The sequence below is a fragment of the Nematolebias whitei genome, chromosome 14 (genome assembly GCF_014905685.2).
Source record: "Nematolebias whitei isolate Nwh7 chromosome 14, NemWhi1, whole genome shotgun sequence".
NCBI lineage: Eukaryota > Metazoa > Chordata > Actinopteri > Cyprinodontiformes > Rivulidae > Nematolebias > Nematolebias whitei.
The window spans coordinates 38,895,646-38,918,585 of record NC_056511.1 but is presented as its reverse complement, the minus strand read 5'-3'; the positions used below and the strand labels follow the sequence as shown (position 1 = coordinate 38,918,585).

The window sequence follows — 22,940 nt, the reverse complement described above, 5'->3', positions numbered from 1 at the left end:
TGTCCAAACAAGTTTTACATAAATGCTGCAGCTATTTTAATGCTGGAATATATGAATGATGCTCAAGATCTTTTATTCAAAAACAACCAGTACTTTCAAACTTTTATAGACTGCGTTCTTAATGGTAACATGAAAAGTGAAACATCTGGATTATGATGTTGCCTAGTATATGATGTGGAGCTGGGTCATGTGTTTCTCAGACAGATGTTGGAGAGGGAAAATGTCCTGATGTGGCTGACACTGACTGAGCAACAGCCGAAGTGAGTTTGACAGTTTAACCAGGCGAAATTGTTCGTAAACACGTTTGACATGTCTGATGATGCAAAAGTGCATTGTCACTCAGAATGACTGCCATAACACCATAAATACAGTTTATACTTTTAATTGATTGTGGCAGGTAGTTAAGAGCAAGCTGATGTGATGCTGATTGTCCTTGAACTTTAGTGGATCCAAGGAAACTTTGGAGAAACTGAATATGAACCAGATTTGTTCAGGCGGGCTTAGCTTTTCGGAGCTACACCAAGTCCAGAAGAAACGCTGGAGAAAATAATACCAGTGTGGATTTTTATCTTCTTCAGATTTTTGGCTCAAGAGTAGTCAGAACAGTCTTTTTAGTTTTCTGTTGCGAAGAGGAGGGGGCACTTGGAAATACCCTCTGTCCTCCTTGTCACCTGGATAATCAAAAATAAGCAATGTGCCAACTTTCATTTTTATGTGTGCGGCTGCATGTTTGTGTAAGAATAGTCAATATCATAAAAAGGGTTGCCACATCAATATCCAAGATGGCCACCACCAGGGCTTAATTTGTAAACTGATCATGCCGGAACGCAAGTAGCGGGCGGGGTGGGGGGGAGTGGGGGAGCGTGTGGGTCCTCCTCCCCCTTAAATTTTTGAATAAATATGCTATTTCCTGCATTTTGGTGTATGTTAACACGTTGTTAAACATCTTGGTTTACCTAAATTTGTAAACATTTGATTAAATTACCATTTTAGAGAGCAACAACAGGTTTTGTATGAATAGAGCAGCTCCATTTCTGTCAAGCATCCTAAGCGTCCTACCCCCACACACACTTCACGTTTCTGAGTTGAATTCTTCTCCGCTGAATTAATTCCTGCGCGTTGTTGCTACTGCTGCTCCTGCTGCTCCTGCTGCTCCAATCTCAATTACGACTGCCTTCTCGGTTGTCCAGCTAAGGACAAGCCATCCATCCATCCATCCATTTACGGTATTTATGAACGTAAATTGGACTGCCTTTTTGACATTTTGATTGCTGTTATTTTGACAAATTAGCGCCATTGTTTTTATACGTGATTAATGTGAATAATACACATCAAATATTTCTCACTTTGAATTATTTTTCACTGTAAGCTTTTTTATTTATTATGTCTGAAATGTATGCAGGACTTCTGAAACATCAGCAGTTGTGCGCGAGCTCTGTAAAGCTGTCTGGAGACGCTCCTGTGCGTAACGTGTACTGTCTGCAGGGCGTGCCGCTGAAGGTGTTGGAAGAAGATGCTTATCCCCGCAGGACATGCAGTCGGCGACTCTGCTGGGCAGGAGTGTTTACGCGTGCTAGAGCTGTCATTTCTAACCCGAGCCCTAAGCCTGGCCCCACCCGACCCGAATTCAGGGCAGTCCTGGTCGGTGTCTGGCTTGAAATTAGGTCAGGATCAGCCACGATCCAATTATATGGTAACATGGCCTGCCATACATTCACCTGCTGCACGCGGCCATTTCACTGCGAGCTGACCGTCCTTGAAAGAGGTAAAATAAAATTCAGTTAAGCTTCAGATGGGACTGTACTGCCAGGCAGTGATCCATCGCCCAAATGGGCGTTCATTCAGCCGCTGCACTCGGCGGACGTGCGCAGCCAATGACCCAAACAGGTGAGATCCCAAAGCAGACATGTCAGAGCAGGGTCTGTGTCTGAATAATGCAGAATGCAGGCAGAAACAGGGTTTAAATGCTCTTTTACGGCCATGAAAGGACAAACACCCTCTCAGCTTCGATCTTCTGTCTACTTTATTCAGCTGCGCGTCCCCCACCGTTAATAACTTGTTAAAAATGTCAGGTTTTATTCTGAGTTCAGACCTGTAATTACTGTTAATTTGTTGAGTCGAGTGGGGTTTGGAAATTATGACAGCTGGGGCCGGGTCGGATCTGATTTTTTTGGGCCCGAATGCAACTCTAGCGCATGCTGGTGCGTGTGCTGTGGCCGGAAAATCCACTCCACAGATTGGGTCCACCAGGCCAAGGGCAATGTTTCCTCTCATTGTATTTTTAATAAATAATCAAAATAAAAATGCACATTGACTTTGGACTTTTAGGGGCGGAGATTTGAGTTGCTGGATTCAAGCAAACAGTTGCCGAATGCACCCAGTCAAACTGAGAGAGTTCCCGGCAGGATCCGGCTCAAATTAAGCATTGGTCTCTACCATATATGTATGTATCCCGGCCACCACAATCATTTGAGGAAACTATACCTTCTAGATTTTATATTGCTTAAAAGTATATTCTCCTTAAATGGCTGAGGTGGCCGAAAATTAATCTATAGTGGCCATGGCCACCATTGGCCACCCTCTTGCTCTACCATTGCACCTGGTTGTGGATAAAATTGCTCGCCCCACTCACTAGTCACTCTGCACTCCCTCAGACAAGAAAAAAACAACTCCCTCTGTTCCTTTCCACACTGTATAACTTCTACCCACTTAAACATCCTGCACCGAAAACATTAAGGTTTACTTTAATTTCCTGTTCAATTTCAGTTCCAAAAAACACTCAACCAACATTAATTATTCAAATCCCTCAATAACAAGGAAAATCTGCATACTGCTTGTTAAAATTTACAGAACAGCCTATTTTAGTCTCTCTCTTGGTTTTATGCATTTATTTGTGAAGAATATTTGTAAGATAGTTGTCAAGAGGAAAAACTACTTTCAGAGGAACACAGTGAGTGCCAGGCCAGAGCCTGAAAAATGCCCAGTTTCCCTGTCTGCAGGGAATACTCACACAAGATGCAGAAAAATAAAAAAATAAATTCAGTGCAGTCATCCACACAGGAGAAGAGTTTTCTCCACAAACTGAGGCTGGCGTATTTGGTTCAGCAGCAGTGTTTGTCTGGGCAGAATTTTTATTTTATTGCTTTCATGCCAACTATTATTAAGATTTTTTTGCACACACTTTTAATAGCAAAGAACACGTTCGCTTTTAGAACAAATGCATGGAAAACTTTCATAAAAAGTGTGGCTCTTATGCGTCACAATTATGTCTCACAAAGTAGGTGATGAATTTGAGAGCAAACTGCCGACACGAGAGTTTGGACTGAAGGTAAACATAATGCTTGCACTAAATAAACTGAAGTGAACACAAGTAGCCAGGACCAAAACACAAACAGCTAGAGCTAAGTCCATCTAAATCTCAAAAGTATCACAGTGGGTCATATGAAAATTAATTAAAAAACTTTTACACCATCATCAGTTTTATATGAAGCTGTTATTCTGGAAGACATATGTTTCTGATGGAAGTGCCCCAGGCTGGGCTTTAAGCTAGCTGCCGCTGCTGTTTGTGCTTTTAAAAAAATCATAGAAATCTCATATAATGCAAATTAGTGTTAATGTAAAATGGTTTACAATTTGGTGGTACGATAGCGCAGATGTCGCCTTTCAGTGAGAAGGTTGCCAGGTTGAATCCCGGCCTGGGGCCTTTCTGGGTAGAGTTTGCATGTTCTCTGTGCATGTGTGGGCCTCCTTTGGGTACTTCAGTTTCCTCCCACAGACCAGAAACATGCATGTAGGCTGATCGGTAACTCTAAAGCGTGGCTATTCAACTGATGGTCTGTGGGCCATTACTGGCCCGCGGGTGACTTCGATCCGGCCCACCAATGACTTCATTAAAAAAATATATATTACCGGTATTGTTTTTTGGTTCTGGGTTTGGATTTAGGGTTCTGTTTATTTCATCCAATGCAATCAAATAAATGTATTTAAAAGGTAACTGATTATTGTAAAACTTGGTTTATTTACATAACGACTTTAATTGCTCGATATCTGGTCCCTGAGTTCATGACTTTCAGAAACTGTGGCTCCTGAGCAATTTTGTTGGATAGCCCTGCTCTAAAGTGTCCCTAGTTGTGAATGTTTTTTTTTTTATCTTGTTTGTCTCTACATATCGCTGGACTTGCCACCTGTTCAGGGTGCCCCCTGTCCCTCACACAGTGACTTATGGATATGCACCCTAGCGACCCGGAAAGTGGGTAAAAAATAATAGATGGATGGTATAAAATTTTTAACACTGTCTGGAGTCGTTTTAGGACAATAGTAATCCACTTTGGTCTTGGCCACGTACTGACTAGTCTTTAGCTTGTCAGTCTGGTTAGGATAAAATTGTATTCTTTTAAATTGAGGTTTCTAAAATGCTATTTACATCAGGTACAATATTGGTGCATACAGGATGGTGTTGTACACAGGATGGAGCAATGCCAAGCAATGCCATGTCATATCATATCATGCTATGCTATGCTATGCTATGCAGAGCTAAGCACCTTCTGGTGACATCACCACCATCACAGTGCCCCCCCCCCCCCCCCTTATATCTACTGCAAACAGTCTAACTCGTGGTGTCAGTTTACAGCCAATAACAGACTTTAACATAAATGAAGTCAAACTAAACATGAAAGGAAAATAACATGAAAATCCCATTTTCACATTCAGAAACATTGCGCACATAATTCCTACTCAGCATGCTTTGCAACACTCACACTGTCTCTGGGACGTGACTCTCTCACACATTTCACACATCTTTACTTTAGTACAAACAGATTTATTGCTGAGAGAATACTGATGATGACACACTGCAACTTTGTAGTTAGTTTATAAGAAGTAACCAAAAAGAGGATCGCTAAAGTGAATTAATTCGTTTTAGTAAATGACACGAGGGAGACGTCCGACACACGTTGAATGCGTCATGCTGCTTCAGCACATCAGAGTTCTGCTCTGCCTCTTTGGCTCCGATGGACCGGATTACGTAATTTCTGAAAGCTCACCTCTGAACAGGACATGGACGCTTTACTTGTGATTTATGAACCGTTTTGTGTTCACCTACAACGTTGTCACATTACAGTCTTAGTGTCAGCGACAGCAGTGTATGATAAAAGCTAGCGCTTTAGCGTTAGCTAATTGGTTAGCTGTGCCCACCACTGAAAACTGATGGTTTTATTTTTATATTTTTAATTTTTTACCTCTATCCAAACTGGAAAAGCTCTGTTTTTAGTGTCTCTGTGTGGATTGTTGAAATTAAGCTTTTCAGAAATAATGGTATTATGTTGTGTCTGAGAAACTCAAATGACTTCATTAAAATAAAGACTTTTGGAGATTCTTTAGGCAAGCCTTGTTCTTTCTCTGTATTTTGATGTCGTTAATGGGAACATTCTCCCCACCTAGTGGCACAGCATGTGTTTTCAGTGGGTTTTTTTAATCTGTAGAAAAACAGATGGAAACTGGAAAACAAAAAAATGTAGTAGTGTAGATGGGGACATAACTTTTTCACTGACGGTTTAATCTTCAGAATAATTTATTTTAATAAATACTAAAACAGGGCAGCACGGTGGCGCAACTGGTAGAGCTGCTGCCTCTCAGCGAGCAGGTCCTTGGTTCAAACCCCGGTCCAGGGGCCTTCTGGGTGGAGTTTGCATGTTCTCTCCGTGCATGCGTGGTTTTTCTCCGGGTGCTCCGGTTTCCTCCCACAGACCAAAAACATGCATGTTAGGCTGATTGGTAACTCTAAATTGTCCCTAGGTGTGAGTGAGAAAGTGAATGGTTGTTTGTCTCGTTTGTCTCTATGTGTCCCCGTGAAGGACTTGCGATCTGTCCAGGGTGTACCCCGCCCCTCGCACAGTGATTGCTGGACATGGGCACCGGCGACCCCCGTGACTCAAAATGTAATAAGCGGGTAAAGATAATGGATGGATGGATGGATGGATACTAAAACAGAGAAAAATAGCCGAACCTCATGTGTGAGTTTGCTTACTGTGGCAACCCTGCTGAAGAGATAAACCGAAAGAGAAAAAAGTATTAAACTCCTGCATTATCCATTACCTGGTTATTCTAATGTACATTCATGTGTATTTTTACTGACAGTTACTGACTGTGTGTGTTAAAGAAAGTTGTGCTATCCTTGTTTGTTAGGTGGGCTGGCAGCTGAAGAACCTGGTGAACCTGTTGCGTGGGGACCCTGCAGGTGTCACCTTAACGTTGAAGAAACGCCCACAGAGCACACTCACATCAACCCCTGCTCTGCTCAAAAACATGAGATGGAAACCATTAGCTCTGCAGGTGAGACGACTGCTTTCACTCTCTTTGTGACTATTTCTGTTTGTGTGGATTTATTTCTGTGCTGCTGTCTTCATACTGCAAATAGGACTGGATAAACTCCAACTTTAAACAAGAATACGCTGCATTCTCCAAAAATGAACAAAATAGAGGGAAAATTTTGGTGTGAGAACCATAAGCAAACATTTTAAAGCTAAAATTCACAATGTTAGAAAAATGTTTATTTATGGCTTTAAAAGCACCAGTAACGGTTGTAATATGCAAATATTAATCATAACATGCCTGACTATTTTTACCAATCACCAGATTTGAATAATACAGATCACAGAAGCTAAATTTATCCTTGTGACTAAATGGTTGAAGGTTCCAGCATGACTCATTCAGATGTTAACATTTCATCTCTAAGTGGCATCTGTTGTCCTACTTCAGCCAAACCAGCTCCATTATTAGGACAGTGTGCCAGTACCAGAATGAGCGGGAAAGAGAGGGACAAGCAATAAAGCAGCCCAAGCTTTCTTTGAGACCCATTCCAGAGAAAATGTTTTCTCCCCCCTGAGGCCCTGAAGCACAGTCATGCTCACCTCCTTTCCCCTCACGTCCTCATTCTTGTCTCCTCCACCGAAACTAAATTTACTCCTCAGCTGGCAGTTTCAGGGACACATTTTAAAATAAAAAGAAACTAGAAACTTTTCAGATTTTATGATTAAATTAAGGACGTTGATAGAATTTTTTTTTGTCTAAACCTTCCAGTAATTTTAAATATATATAGTAAAATAAACTGCAGTGTGCATAAATGGCAGGTTCTGTTGCAAATAACCTTGAGTGCTTCATATGAAAGGAATAGTTCAGACCTTTTGAAGTGGGATTTTTGAAAACGATTAGGAATAACTGGTATCTGTTGTAAATAGCTTTTTGAGTGAACTCAGTTTGGAGGATAAGTTTATTTATGAGCAGAATCAACCAGCTCACAGTTAATTCCAGAATAAAGTGGATCGTTGCTGTTTGAAAACACTTCAAATCTCAAGATTTAATGGCAGTTAATGGTAATGCTATTTTTGTCGCCCATCACTGAACAAAGAGGATTTGGAAATATCCTTCATCCATCAGTCTATTCCTCCTGTGAGCTGGAGAACTTGAAAAATTAGTTAGGTACCAACTTCCATTTGGTGTGTGGCTGCATGTAGACGTAAGAAAGGTCCCTATTACAAATTGGGTTGTCACGTCAAAATCCAAGATGGCCACCCTGTATGTGTGTATATATATATATATATATATATATATATATATATATATATATATATATATATATACACACACAGTATATAAACCAGCTACCCCAATCATTTGAGGACTTTATTCTTTCTAGTTTTTATATTATTTAAAAGAACATGTAGCTCAAATAGTTGGGGTGGCCGGTGATGTAGCCGAAGTTTATTCTATGGTGGCCTTGGCCATCATTGGCCACCCTCTGGTTCAGCCATTATCCCTGATGATGGGTAAAATTACTGGGTACTCCCTCCACTCACCAGGATTCATCAGTTTGCATTCTCTCGGACCTCTGTTCTTCTCCTCGGTGTAACTCCTACTCATTTGAATATCATGCACCAAAACATTAAGGTTTACTGTTCAGTCCAGAAAAATTGTCATCTTGAAAATTACAAACATTCACTATTCAAATCCCTCAGCGACGGGACATAGGCGCATCGCTTGTACTGTTTTACTTCACTGCCGTTCCATTATGATGTTTCTGCCGGGTGTTGCAGCTGACCCTAATTTTGCTTGCAAATAAGCAACACATTTTACGAGAATAATTGTAGAATGTGGAATTTACAGCATTGTAACAGTTTACAAACTAGTATTTGTTTAAACTGCCATGATTTTTTTGTGACTGGAGTTGTTTTAAAATTGCAGCAATACACCTTGATCCTGGCCCTACTCAGATTGCCAAGCCATTTTAGTCCTTGCAAAACACTAATCCTAACACTGTTTTGATATTCTGAAAATGTCAGGGTGATTGTAGGCCCATCAAAGTGGTAAAATTACTGTTCAAAGTTAATTAAAATGATAAATGTGCAAATACGTATAATGCTTGTGAGGCTGGTGACTGGACCAGTTTGAACTACCTTACAAACATTTCTCATTTCACAGGTGAGACACCAGCTTCACTGTCTGATCAAAACAAACGTTCCACCGCTGTGACGTCCAAGTTTTCTTTGTGTCATTCCCTGTAACTGTTTCTCTCCTCCTTTCTTTCTGTCCGTCTGTCTCTCTGTGTGTTTTTCGCACATTTAAACACACTTACACACAGCCCGTTTTCCCTCAGAGCCCCAGCAGCAGCGTCGCTACGCCCACCAGCACTTTAAGCACGCCGTCCAGGAGGAGTAGCTGCGCCCTACAGGATCTCTACATCCCGCCTCCTCCAGCAGAGCCCTACACCCCCAGGTGAACACAAGTACATCTGAAACACTTAGAGGGTCCCAAGCAGTGCTGGCTTTACCAAATAATTTGCTCTGGAGTTGAACACCGCCGTGCAGATTCCTTTTTTTATCTGTTTTCTGAAAGAATGGAGACATTAGCAGCTCAGTCCTCGCCTCATTTTGCAGATTTGTGTTGTTCTCAAAAGAAGCAAAGCACTGATTCAGAATGAATTAAGAACTGAGAAACTATATTTGCAAACAGATATAGATGTCGCCTATACTCAGACTTTTTCAAAGTAGATTTTTCTGTTTTATCTGAATTTTTAAAAAAATCATTCATCCAGTGCATGAGGTTAACAGCAGCAGATTGTTAGAAGCAAATGAGAAAATGTTCATAGCACATTTGATATTTTGCATCAGTTTTATACTTATCAATCAGTATCAGAATAAGCTTTATTATCATGCACCGAGATACAACGAGAATATGTACGTGCAGTCGTCCGAAAGACGGACGCAGTGCATGAAGCTGCTGCTATATAGCGCGGCCTTCTTATTCTTTTCAAAATATATTTTTTTAGATAGAAAAAGGGACAAAGCCTTGAGGAGAGGGGTAGTGGCATTACAAAAAAGATCTCTTCACACCTTGTCCTAACATGACACGATTTAAGACATCAAAAAAAACTCTGCCAGCCAAGCACATTTATGAACACGTTACATATGCATTTATGACGAGGCGGTCCATGAAGCACTAAACAGATAGTCCATTGTCCTGATAAGATGATGGTCAGCCGGCACAGTTCTACACAGTACACATTTCCCAGGAGAAATTGATAAGTCTGCCTTTTTGAGGCCAGACGGGAAGAGATTCAGATAACCACAATTGTTGATTTATTCAGGCAGACTATTTTTCTTGTCAGCCTTGAGTCTGTACTGATACTTTCCAAGGTCCAGATTAGGGTGCATTCTAGTGGTCTGTGCTTACGAGCCTCTCCAAGATGGTTTTCATGCTGACGAGTCCCAAAGCCGCAGGTGGCCTGAGTCCTCAAAGCACGAACCAGACCTTCACATAGACAGCAGCCTGACGAGGTCCAAATTAGCTGTGGCCGTCTTCTTTGTATGTTAATAAACCAGGATCTAGACTATTCCAAAAACAGAAAACCTGTTATCATAACTCCATAGATAGAATGACAGATTGTGTCGAAGGCAGAACTTAGATCAAGTAGAATTATGTCGAAAGTGCAGTTGGTCAGATCCAAAACAGTAGTTTTCATTTTGCAAGATGCGTAAAAATAGGAGCTGCAACGATACACAGACAGAGAACAAAAAAGCAGGAGGAGAACAGGGAGCGGGGAGAAACACGTGCGCCTCATTAGAGAGCTAGTGAGAAAAAAAAAAAATTAAATCAATCAAACATTTTTAGAGAAATTTCCATGCAGCTGAGAGTAACACAAACGGATTTACAGATTAAAAACTGAAAAAAGACAGAAAAACAAAACGTTCTTTCACTACTAAATCTCTAAGCAAAGTCTAATAAAATATGGATTGTAAAACAATTGAACATTAATGAATATTATATGATAATTATCAATAAATGGAACAAAGAACTGAGGAGATTAAGTTGTAACTGTAATGAAGAAATGTCATGTAAAACAATACAAAAACTGCAACATAATTAAAATGTAAAACATCAGTTTAATTTACAGATAAACAGGTATAGAAGTACAAAACACTGAAAATAAATAAGACAAATATTGAGAAAAACATAAAAGTGACCAAGATTCAAAAATAGATTCTTGAAATATGGCCTATTATCTCATTGATTTAAAAGCCAGGTTTGAAAAGTTGCGTTTTTCAAAAGATCTGAAGTCCCTCATTTATCACGGGGTTTATGGGACCACGCCCCCCACGATAAGTGAAGAACCGTGAAATACAGTGGTCCAAGTTCAAGTTTCACTCCCAGTCTCCCTCCTTCTGTGTAAATAAACAATTTAAATTTAAATATTGCAATATTTTAAATAAACAATCCATACAATATGGATTATTTATTTAAAATATTACAGTATTTAAATTTAAATTGTAGAGAAGAGAAGCGCAGCAGGACAGCAAAGGATTAACCCTTCATGCAGCAGCAGCATGGATCAGAAATGTACTTCTTGATCAATTACACTGTAACAACTGAACTTGGAAGTTCTAAAATAATAAAAAAAAAAAAAACTTTTAACACCTTTATATTTTGTGATTATGATGATTTTACGATGTGACATACTTTGAATTTTAACCTGGATGGCAAAGGTCGATCGGTGCATCTGGACAGCAAAGGGTTAACCCTTCACAAAGCTGCTGCAGCAAAGAGCAGAAATGTGTGGGTGGCAGAGGGAAGATCATGACAGGCTGCAGAGGGAGCTTCCCACTGCACTTGTGGGCTGCACAAACGTGCTAAATAATTTAAAACAATTTATTTTAAATAAACAATCCATGGCTCATCCATCAGTCAGCCAAATATGTCATACCCACTCTTACTTTGAAAAACTGCAAAAGAGCGAATCCGCAAAAGTCGAGCCGCGAAGTAGCGAGGGACAGTTGTAGTCTATTTTGTATTTTGTGCTACTTTAGAAATATTTGCGATAAATCATGAATTTAACACATTCAAACAGTGTTAAAATAAATTTTATAGTTTGGCATATACAGGTTGTGTTAGGTAGAAGCAATAAAACCGAAACGGAAATGTTTAGTGATGCTCTTTTTAAATATTTGCAAATTACTTCAAGTTTCCCTGTGTCCCTATTATAAACTATTATAAATACATTCACCTTTTTCTTTGTTTCGAGCTCCTCTTGTTTTTGTTTTACGTGCATTTGTCTTCTCATTTTGATCAGAGACGATAAGGAGGATCTGCAGGATGAGGATCATCAGATGGACGTCCAAGCCGCGGAGGGATCTGAGTCACCGAACTCCTACCTGGACCAGGAATGTCGGCGGCGGTTTCCCCTGGTGGAGGAGGATTCTATACTCTACTGCTACGAGTACGACCAGAACCAGGAGGCGTCGTCAGTCCGCAGGGGGAGCACTCCCACATATGGTAGGACCTCTATCTTATTGTGAAATATCAATTCGAAGGCGTGCAAACGGGGTCTGTGTGCATTTTTTTTGGGTGTCTCCAGCTGTTTGATGTGTGCGTGGAGCACCACATGTGTAATATTAAAGTCCCTTGTGCCTCGTTTCTCCAGGCAGGCTCAGGCCCGTCTCGATGCCGGTGGAGTACAACTGGGTGGGAGACAGCGAGGACCTGACGAAGCTGACGAGGGAGAGCAGGAGAGGTAAGTGGGAGGCAGAGAAGGACACAGGAAGCTGGGGTGAGGGGGCGGATAGCTCATAATACCCTCACCCTCTCAGATCTCCGAGCCAAGAAGAAGAAGCATGAGCTGGCCTGTCAGAACAGATAACATGCTGGATATCAGCTCCTGCCTCTTTCTCCTCCATATGTTCACAATCTTATCGCTTTCCCCTTTCCTCCTTCATCCCTCTCTCAGCTCAGCTGTTCTCCATTTTGGATCATAAAAAGTTCACTGTTGCTCTGGCAACTGTATGAAATATTTTCTCAGTGTTCACATTATACTGAAGAGCGTTTAAGCTGGGTATAAATCGCAGTGCTTTATATCAGACTGAAGAGAGACGAGTGAGTTTGTGTCCTCAGGAGGAAGGTGGTTGCTCCTTTTGACTTTTCTTTTAAAGAAGAGCGCGAGATGAAGCTATATTTATCAAGAGGCAAGAGTGCAAAGATGCTGAGAGTTTCTTGCTTGGTAACAACTCACACGGTAGATTTTTAAGTTCTTCAAGTATTGATCATTTAAAACAGCAGCTCTTTATCAATTCAATTCAGTTGATTTAAATATCAGGAAGTTTGATCAGAGTTGAGCAGTTTTTGTTTTATCGTTTATAGTTTCAAACGATTTTTACAGCCATACTACTTCCCCATACTTTGTGCTTTTTCATTCATTTATCAACCTGTTTAATTTGATTGAAAATAGTGCGATACAACTTTAGTATTTGTAACTTTTATACATTTTGAATTATTTAACCTTATTTACAAAGATATTCCCCATAGAAATACACTGAGACCTTTCCCAAACCTTCAAAATCATCGTTCTCTGAAATCTACGTCACTAAATTCATGCTAGTTTTCTCATTTTTTGTTCCTTGTAGCTATTAGCTACAGTGTTACTCATTTTAGCTATTGGTTAAGGTTTGTTAGATTTTAGCTCTTTTGTCCAGTTTGTTTATTTTAGCAACTGTTTTGTTCATTTTAGATTTTAGCAACAATTTCTTATAGTTTTAGCTTTTAGCTGGAGTTTTGCTTATTTTAGGTTTAGCTACATTTTAACAGTTAAACTTTTAGCTTCTGTTTTGTTTATTGTAGCTTTTAGCTACTGTCATAAATTTGAACTTTTAGTTGGGATTTTGCTTTTGGTACAATTTGGTTCATTCTAGCTTTTAGCTGCAGTTTTATTATTTTAGCAATAATTTTTGCTAAATAGCTTTTAGGAACAGTTCTTCAAATTTTAGCTTTTAGCTACCATATTTTTCAGACTATAAGGCACACTTAAAATCCTTTATTTTTCTCAAAAATCGACAGTGAGCCTTATAATCCGGTGCGCCTTGTAGTCCAAAAAATATGATACTGTGTTTTTGTTTTTGATTATAGCGACTGTTTTGCAAATGTTAGCTTTTACCTACAGTTAACCTAATTTTAGCGTTCAACTACAGTTTTACCTCTTAATGGCCTCTACCAACAGTTTAACTAGTTTTATATTTTAGCTAAAGCTTTGCAACTTTATATTTTCATTACAGTTTTGCTTGTTTATAGCTTTTAGCTAATGTTTGGTAAAACTTTAACTTTCAGACATGTTTTATTAATTTTTATTTTAGCCACTGTGGTTTTGTAGTTTTCATGTACTGTTAAGCAAATTTTTGCCTTTAGCTAAGGATTAGCTAGTTTAAGCTTTTGGAAACAATTTTATTAATTTAAATTTTTAGTTACAAGTTTTCATTTTAAATTTTAGCTACTGTTTTGCGTATCTTAGCCTCTAGCTAAAGTTTTTTGCTCATTTTAGCCTTTAGCTAAGGTTTTGCCAATTTAAGCTTTTAGTAACTGTATTGTTCATTTTAGCTTTAAGTAATTTAAGTATCATTTTAGTTTTTAGCAATAGATTCCCCAATTTTAGCTTTAAGCTACTATTGAATTTAGCTTTTGCATTGCTTGTTTTATCTTGAATTTTTCAGCAGTCTAATCTCTCAGCATTCAATCTGCGTTTTGAAGGAAATGTAGTTTCTCCCCTTGTGAAATGTTTCTTTAAAAGCCTCAGTTGCCTGCTGTCTGTCTGTCTTCAGACTGTCCCCTGCAGCGCGTGAATTGATGGATCACACAGTTGCTGCAATCAGTTGGTGTTTAAGTAGCTTTTTATGTTTTATGCCTTTCTAACATAAAAAAAAAAAAAAAAAAGTTTTTTGGACTTTATTTCAATGATAAGACAGCAGAATTTCAACCAGGCAAAATACAGTTTAAGAAGAATAAAACATTACAGTATCCTGATGCATGCTCAACATTACAGCATTAAAACAATATAAGACTGAATTAAAAACACGTCAAAATGACATCATCAAAATGGTTCTAGTCAGAAATCAGATTTAAATATGTAGGTAGGGAATTCTACGTGTTGTCTCCTCGTGCAGAAAAGGCTGTTAGACTCACGGAAGTTTTCCGAAAAGGAACCCTAGTTCCTTTCTGCTCCACGAGTTACTGAGCCCGTGGATCTGAGAGGAACTGAAAGGTCTCTGAAGATCCAAGGAGCCAGTCCAGTTAACTTTTAAAATAAATGTAGGATTAGAGAATTTGACAAAGTTTTCGAAATTCATCGTGTTACGTTTCTTAAGAACATAACAGTGATGTGATTTGATGGGTTTTCTGTCCCAGATCTTAACTGTTTTATTATAAATCATTCTTAGAGGCTTGATGGTTGGAGCTGCTGCTTGAGACCAAGAAGTTACACAGTAACTTAAATCAGAGAAAATCACCGAGTGCATAAAACTGTTTGCTTTATTAAATGGTAAACGGTCTGTAATTAATTTAAACATATGCACATTTACTTATGCTACTCTGCTCACCAGAGCTTACTGGCTTACATTCAAGTTTTACGTGATAATTTAGAACAAAAACTAAGATATTTTACTTCTGAAACATGTTCAATATGTTGACCATTGATCTTCATGTTTAATCTAAATCAGTGCCATTTTTCCAAGACCAAGCCCTTGAGGAAAAGCAAACTGACAGGGTTTTTTGTAACAGTCAAGGTAAGACAGGACTTGTCAAACCATGCTGCAATGGCCTCTGAAGAACATGACAGCTGTGCTGACACCGATGTGATGTTTTTAATCAGCCACATACACAACTGCATCATCAGCGTACAACTGAACATCTGCACCAGGACATGAATCAGGCAAAGCATTTATGTAGAGACTAAAATGAAGAGGACTTCGAAATGAGCCTTACTCACCAGCAATGAAATGCTCACAAGTGGCAGGATATGATTTAAACCACTGTAAACTTATCTTGGAGAATTTAAGATTTGATAGTTTGTGAATGAAAATATGATTAGGTGTGCCGAATGCCTTTTTAATGTCTAAAAATACTGCTCCAATTATTTTACCCTGATCAAATGATGGTTTGACCTGTTCAGTAAAGTTACAAGTAGCAGTCTCTGTGGAGTGACGTGGACGAAAACCAAACTGTGCTTCATTAATTGGTGAGCCTCCACCTTCTCCAAAACTTTAGCGAACACAGGCAAGATGCTTATGTGCCAGATCCGGTGCCCCAGATTTTAAAATGGGCACAACTCTAGCTACTTTCCATTTGCTGGGAAAATTTTCACTGGTAAGGGACAGATTAATGAGATGAGTAAGTGGCACTGTAAAAAAAAAAAAATATATATATATATATATATATATATAATAATCAATGATAAAAATAACCTCTATCTGGTTAGTTTGATGCAAGGAAAAAGGTGTACTGTGAGGAATTGCAGATGTACTTGGTTTAACAGAAGGGATTGAAAAGTTCAACAGAGGAAACAAAAAAAAAACATTTAATTTATTAGCAATCTGATTTTGAACAGTGACTCATTGATTCCTAACATTTAATTTGTAAAGTATTTCCTGAGTAACTAGTGGTCTTATACTATTTATTTGCTTACAAATAGCAGAGCAGTGTCTTTTAGCATCTCTAATTAGGCGGCTGTGGCTGAGTGGTTAGAGCAGTCGTCCTCCAATGTGAGAGTTGGGGGTTCGATTCCACCAGCAGTCACATGCTGAAGTGTTCCTGGGCAAGACACTGAACCCCTCATTCCCTCCAATGTGTGCCCCATCTGTGTATGAATGTGATAAAGCTCTGATTATTCTGTGTACAGATCTAGTAAAGCGCTGTATGAATGGGTAAATGAAGACACAGATTGTAAAGCTTTGAGTGTCTTGATAAGACAGAAAGGTGCTCTATAAGTACATCCCTTTTACAGTCCATCTAATTGCAGATATACAGAATATTCAAAAATCTATGTACTTGTGTATTTATTTATTTATTACAATATTGTTCTGCCCTCTGTGCCCTGAACTAAAGCTGCTACATGTGCGATGTGTCAAGTAAAAGAAAAATCAATTAGTGATAAAGCGGCACCAGAGATATCTAGGCTATTTGGATTTTTATGAAAAAGCTGATTTAGATTTTTTTTTTAACTGTTCAAGGTTTTCTCTAAGAACTATAATACCTGCGTATAAAATAATCGTAGCACTCATGAACTGTGGATTTGTGGACTGAAAAAAAAAAAGTGTCAGATTGACCATGATCTGATCAAGTTGAGAAATGTCCAAATGTGTTCATGAGCTAATTAATTAGTGGTTGACGTGTAAGATTTGTGGTGCAGCAATCTGCCCAAAATGCTAAAGGATGCCACGCTTTTCTTCTCCGAGCCTCAGGAAAACACGGAGGCAGTCTTTGGACAGAAGCTGTGGCTCAAACAGCTTAAAATCTCTGAGGGTTGTAAACCTACGCTGCAGCTCACTTTTCTCCTTCTTCTCCTTGACGGTATGATTCCAGGGCTTTTCTTAGACCATCTGACAGACATGCAGCATTTTTAGCTGCATATGGGAAAGCTTTTTTTTCTGGATATATTTTTGGTCTCCCAGCAACCATCTCCAAACTTGGGCACAGTTTGTTGCCTACATGTGTGCCCTTCTCCCCTGCTCTGGGCTGCAAACCCACAGCCTGCACAGCGCGTACTGCTTTCTATGTGTGGGGGACATAAGGCTTCATTTCTTCAAAATCATATTAACTTTGCAGAATAAATAATTTGACACCATGAGGTGTTTTTGTCTGTAACACAGGAGAAGAAAACCTTGGTGGAAACCTGCCTGCAGTTGTCAGTTTAAAAAACACATTGGTCCAAACCTTTAGACCTGTGTTCACAAAATTATTGTTTTGGGTTTTGTTCGTTATATTTGGTCCGAATTATAAATTCAAGCACTCAAATTTGTACAAGAAAGCCACTAATAACTCATGAACCAACATCGGCAATGCTTCTGGCTTCGACAAATAAATAAATTAAATTAATCTGATGACTTCAGTCAACATATTTTTGCGTTTTCACTTGAACAAACACCATTAACACTCTTTTTGTGTACACCCCCCTCCCCACACACACACACACACAATAATGCGATTTTTCTAAATGACTGCTAAAAAAAAAAGCTAAAGAAACAGGAACTGAGTTGTTAAAGCTAAAAATAAAACACTAGCTAAAAGGCTAAAATAGAAAATGTTCTCTACAAGCTAAAAAAAAAAAAAAGAAAGCAAAACATTAGTTAAAAGTCAAAAGTAAGAAATGCTGGATAAAAGCTAAAAGGAATGAAACGCTAGCTATATATATAGAAAAAATAGGTAAAAGCTAAATATAGCTAAAGGCTAGCTAATAGTAGCAAAATGGCAGCTAGATTTTAATAGTAGTAAAAAGAGAGCTAAAAGCAGATAAAGTTAAAAGTATCAGAAGTTTAGGTAAAAGTAACAATGTTCAAGGTTCTTTATTGTCATTCGCATCACATGTGGTACATGAGGTGGAACGAAATGGTGTGCTCATGGTCCCAGTTACACCCAAAATAGCAAAAGTGTTAAAAAAAAGAAACATTATACAAGGATCTAAACAGTAAACAATAATAATGTAAAATACAATCCGGTGTATTAAACAGCAGCCTGAACGTGAGTCTGTTGTGAACAGATGGTATGAATACAGCAGCTTAAGTTAAGAAATCAACAAAAGGCTAATCAAATGCTAAACATTTTAAAAGGCCAACCAAAAGCTAAAATTAGCATAAGAATAAAAATAAATAAATATAAATCCAGCATGCTGAAACAGCTTTTAAAAAGAAAAATGTTTTTGAAGGAATGAAAGAGATCTCAATATATTCAAGGGATTAGATTTCTGTAAATATAGGTAAATATTTTGAAGTGCAAAACCGTTACAAAAAGTTACAATTAAAGGTTATAAGATACAAGTCCTGGCTCCCATCTCCTAAATGAGCTTAATGCTTTAATATTTGAATGGCATAAATAAATGTACTTTGCAAATAACATGCAATAAAGTAAAAAAAAACAAATCCTGTTTTTTAAAATTCAATCAGCATTCACATAATAAACTTGAATAAACGTAATTTGTTTCAAATCACAATTTAAAGAGTAATCAGTGTAGCGTTTGCTTCTTCTGTCTCCTGCAGAGAATTCCCTGCTGCGTTTTGTGAGCGAGGACAAACCCCCCGGGGAGAACTTCCTCCTGAGCCGCAGCCTGAGTCAGAACAGGAGGAAGACGGAGCGAGGAAGTAGCCCCAACCACTACACGCTGGTCCCCGCCATCCAGATGGATGTGGCCCTGTCCACATCCAGCTCAGACTCTGCATCCCTGTATCATGTCAGTCCCCTCATTATGTCAGGTGAACCAGACCAGGAAGTTGCTCTAAGATTAATCTTTGATTTTTTTTTCCTCCCTCTCTCTCTTTTAAATTTGCAGGTGTTTGAGCGCTCCTCACTGCTGACACGGTCTAAGAAGAAAAATAAAGGTAGAAGTGTTTAATTTGTCTCCTTTGACACACATGAACGCACATGTGAATTGAAACCAAACACGGGCAGGTGTTTTCTAACCCGCCTCCTTCCTCTGCTCTGCTCCCCTGCTGCGACCTGCAGCTGGAAGTCCGATGGCGTCGATCAGCAAACGGCGGATCTCCTGCAGAGACCTGGGGCAGGGCGACTGTCAGGGCTGGCTGTGGAAGAAGAAAGACGCTAAAACCTATTTTTCGCAGAAGTGGAAGAAGTACTGGTTCATCCTGAAAGACACGTGTCTGTACTGGTACATGAACGAAGAGGTGAAGAGAGAGCTGCCTACTGTATAAGAACAACTCAGACTCATGTATGTTGCTTTAAATAAGATTGTGCCTCTGATTGTCTCAGGATGAGAAAGCGGAGGGCTTTGTCAGCCTCCCCGAATTCAAGATTGACCGTGCCTCTGAATGCAGAAGGAAATAGTGAGTTCGAATTTTCACAGATGCGCCAAGAATTTGATTCATTTTAAGATATTAATTTAAACAACTTAGGAGTCAATAAAGTCAGGAAAAAGTTTGTTTTGCACATTAATGATTCAAAGGTATTCACAACTTTTGAAAATAGTTCCATTTCCTTTATATTGTTATGAGCATCAGATTCTATAGTTTACATCTATAAAATATTTTGTTTGGCAAAGACGGCCCAAACTACTATTGATAAAGGTTTTCCAAAGACTTTAGAAGACTGATATGCTGCAGGTCATGCATTAGTTTTTAACTTAAGACAACCAGGAGAGTTTAGAGCTAAGGAATTGAGTTTAGCTTAGAGCCAGAGTTAGTTACAGAAACTAATGGAAGTCAATTACTTTTCCTAATAAGGATGGAAATCTGAACTTCTGTGTGTTTGTCTGCCTTTAGCAAAATATCTCATAAGTCGAACATCTACTGTATAACTGAGTCCCCTGAGTCAATACAATTCAAGATGGCCGCCACATTTAATCAACCTTAGAAAACACAGAAATGGCTGTAATTCTGTCAGTTTTACTAATGTTGAATTAAAATTAGGTGTGGTTGTAGCCGAGATGACTCAGAACAACAGAAACAGCCGCTGACTGTAAAGTTCTGTTTGTGCTGCTCACCCGTTTCAAGGTGCAGGACAGACCACATGTCCAGAGGTCGTTCATGTGTGTATGTAGCACCTTGTTCACCTGTCCAAGTTCTTACAACGTTTCTCATTCAGAGTGCTTTCCAGTATTTATTTTACACCCCATATAAAATGTTTAAATATCGCTTTCATACACCAATAAGCATGTCAGGTGCAGTAAGGGATTTTAGTGATTTGCCCAAGGGCACACAGTAGGGACTGGGATTGAACTTCCAGCTCTTAGATTGGATGATGACCTCCCTACAACTAAGCCAGAGCTGCCCCTTCACAAGTGTCTCATGAACCAGTGGACAGATTTTAATGAAACTCTCAGAAAGTAATCAGTGGATGTTCATCTACAGCTGATTCACTTTGGAGTTAACCGGATTCAAAATGGCTGCCAACTACTAAATCCAACACAAAACTGCTCATAACTCGGTCAGTTTGACAGACTTTGAGCTAAAACTTAGTGTGGTAGTAGCTGAGGGTCATCCCCAACACAGATCATTTAAAATATTGTTTTAAACTTTGGCATGCAAGACATTGGGTGATATACATTTCTTCCAAGAACGCTAGTTTTGTCCTTTAAATAGTTGTTTTTGTGCTGGTCTGAACAGTTTTTTTAATTCTGTATTCATATGCTAATGCTGCTATAGAATTTTCTCTTATTTTACATATAATTAAACTGCTCTCTTTCAGTGCTTTCAAGGCTTGCCATCCGAAGATAAAGACCTTCTACTTTGCTGCGGAAAATATAGATGACATGTCCCGGTGAGTTTACAAGGCTTTGATATCTGAACTCCACCCACAGTGCCGCAATAAAAGACCAATTGTCCAAAAACTGAATTTCTCTACTTGACTGCCCACTCTCTTTGAAACAGAGTGATGTTGTATGGTTACTGGTGAAAAAGAGAAACACACACATGAACAAGAACATGTTTTTTTTATTCCAGAATGCGTCACGAATGTGTTTCTCCCCCACAGGTGGCTGAGTCGCCTCAGTATGGCAGTTGCGGGCTACTCGGAGCAGGAACAAATGCGCCAGGATCAAGGTGAGATTAGTCACAGAGCCTGTTCGAGCAGCTGCAGAAATCTGTTTTTATTGGTTATGGGTCAGCAGCAGATGATGTGAGGCGGTGAGACGTGCCGCTGCGATGAGAGCGAATCTCTTCTTGGAGTGACAGATGAGGCTCGTCTTTTCTGACACCTCATCGTGGAGCCGTTGCGTTTATCTTTTATGTTGGAGATATCTGGCTTTAAGAACAAAGATTGTGGAAGTCTGTGAGTGTGATGAAAGATTTCTGTCATCAGAAAACGATATCGTCTAAAAAGTTTACAACAGTTGCTGCTGTGTCCGCACGCACGCACGCATTATATAAGTTTAGCTCGTTTTTAACTGAAAACAATGTATTTAATGCCCACTACTTTTTAAGAGTCTTTGTGTAACTCCAATTTCTCAAGTAAATATACTGTATATATGTTTTATCTTGGAGAATATTTTGCTAACATTTTTTCTGTCATGTTTGGTGGAAGGGGTGAACGGAACCCAAATCTTCTTCTTTCGGCTTTTCCCTCTTCAGGGATCTCCACAGCAAGTCCTCCTCCTCCATCTCTGTCCTCTGCATCCTCTGTCCTCACTCCAACTACCTCCATGTCCTCTCTAACTGCATCCATATATCTCCTCTTTGTCTTTTTCCTGGCAGCTGCATTTCTAACATCCTTCTACCAGTATACCCACTGTCCCTCCTCTGGACATGTCCAAACTATCTCATTCTGGTCTCTCTAACTTTATCTCCCAGTTGTTCCACCTGTGCTGTACCTCTGATGATCTCATTCCTAATCTTATCCATCCTTGTCACTCCTAAGGAGAACCTCAACATCTTCATTTCCAGTTCTTTCTCCTTCTTTTTGTCCATGTCTCTGTCTCCAGACCACACAGCATAGCTGGTCTCACCACTGTCTTGTAAACTTTTCCTTGGGCGAATGGAACCCAAATGCGAAACCAAAACTCAGAACTTGCAGGTAAAATTATAATAATTTATTATAAAAAGCAAAACAAGGCTGACGTGGCGGCAAAATACTCACAGGAAACAATCACTAGGAGGGAGAGAAACAAGCATGACTGGTGTGTAAGGCACAACGCATGGACGAGGGACAATAAAAGTGACACTGTATTTAAAGAGACACTAATAACAGACAATGACAAACACCTGGGGGAAGACAATAAAGATAAGGTGAGAGTAGGAGGGACAGGAGCTGAACTGCACGAGGGGAGAAACACTGGGAAAGCTGGAAACACAAGTAAAACACGATCACAGAAGACTAAATGACACAAGACAAAGAACGTGACAATTTCACCAACTCTAAATTGTACAGACTTTAAGCAAGCCCAATACTGTAAGGGTTCCACTGTGGAGACCAAAGTTTTACAGATATTAAGCTAAGATTTGGTGTGGTAGTAGCTGAGAGTCTCAAAAACACAAAGTTTGTTTTCTCAGTCATCCAGGTATATAACAACAAAAAAGGTTGAATCATGTCATCTGGACTTCGTTTTTTTGTTAAAAAGAAACGTTTCGCCCCTCATCCAAGAGGCTTCGTCAGTCTGAGGCCTAGCCATCTGGTATTACCCAGAAGCCACCCTGACTCTTGTGTTTCAAGCCTGCCTCAGATACCCCTGAAGTCTGGCCTTTTCACTAATGGTTTCAAAAACACAAAGTTTGTTTTCTCAGTCATCCAGGTGAAAAGGCCAGACTTCAGGGGTATCTGAGGCAGGCTTGAAACACAAGAGTCAGGGTGGCTTCTGGGTAATACCAGATGGCTAGGCCTCAGACTGACGAAGCCTCTTGGATGAGGGGCGAAACGTTTCTTTTTAACAAAAAAAACGAAGTCCAGATGACATGATTCAACCTTTTTTGTTGTTA

The 22,940-nt window shown here is 39.4% G+C and overlaps 1 protein-coding gene across 1 annotated transcript in view; it reads left to right on the top strand.

Moving 5' to 3' along the window:
- The window catches only part of LOC119420171 (connector enhancer of kinase suppressor of ras 2), a 64,999-nt gene that overhangs the window by 34,122 nt on the left and 7,937 nt on the right, over window positions 1-22,940 (top strand). The window contains exons 9-18 of the mRNA XM_037687550.1: window positions 6,184-6,330; window positions 8,636-8,769; window positions 11,621-11,823; window positions 11,972-12,061; window positions 18,558-18,748; window positions 18,848-18,896; window positions 19,021-19,199; window positions 19,285-19,358; window positions 20,719-20,790; window positions 21,004-21,071. Of these exons, the coding sequence (XP_037543478.1) occupies window positions 6,184-6,330; window positions 8,636-8,769; window positions 11,621-11,823; window positions 11,972-12,061; window positions 18,558-18,748; window positions 18,848-18,896; window positions 19,021-19,199; window positions 19,285-19,358; window positions 20,719-20,790; window positions 21,004-21,071 (1,207 nt within the window). The remainder of the gene's footprint in view (window positions 1-6,183; window positions 6,331-8,635; window positions 8,770-11,620; window positions 11,824-11,971; window positions 12,062-18,557; window positions 18,749-18,847; window positions 18,897-19,020; window positions 19,200-19,284; window positions 19,359-20,718; window positions 20,791-21,003; window positions 21,072-22,940) is intronic.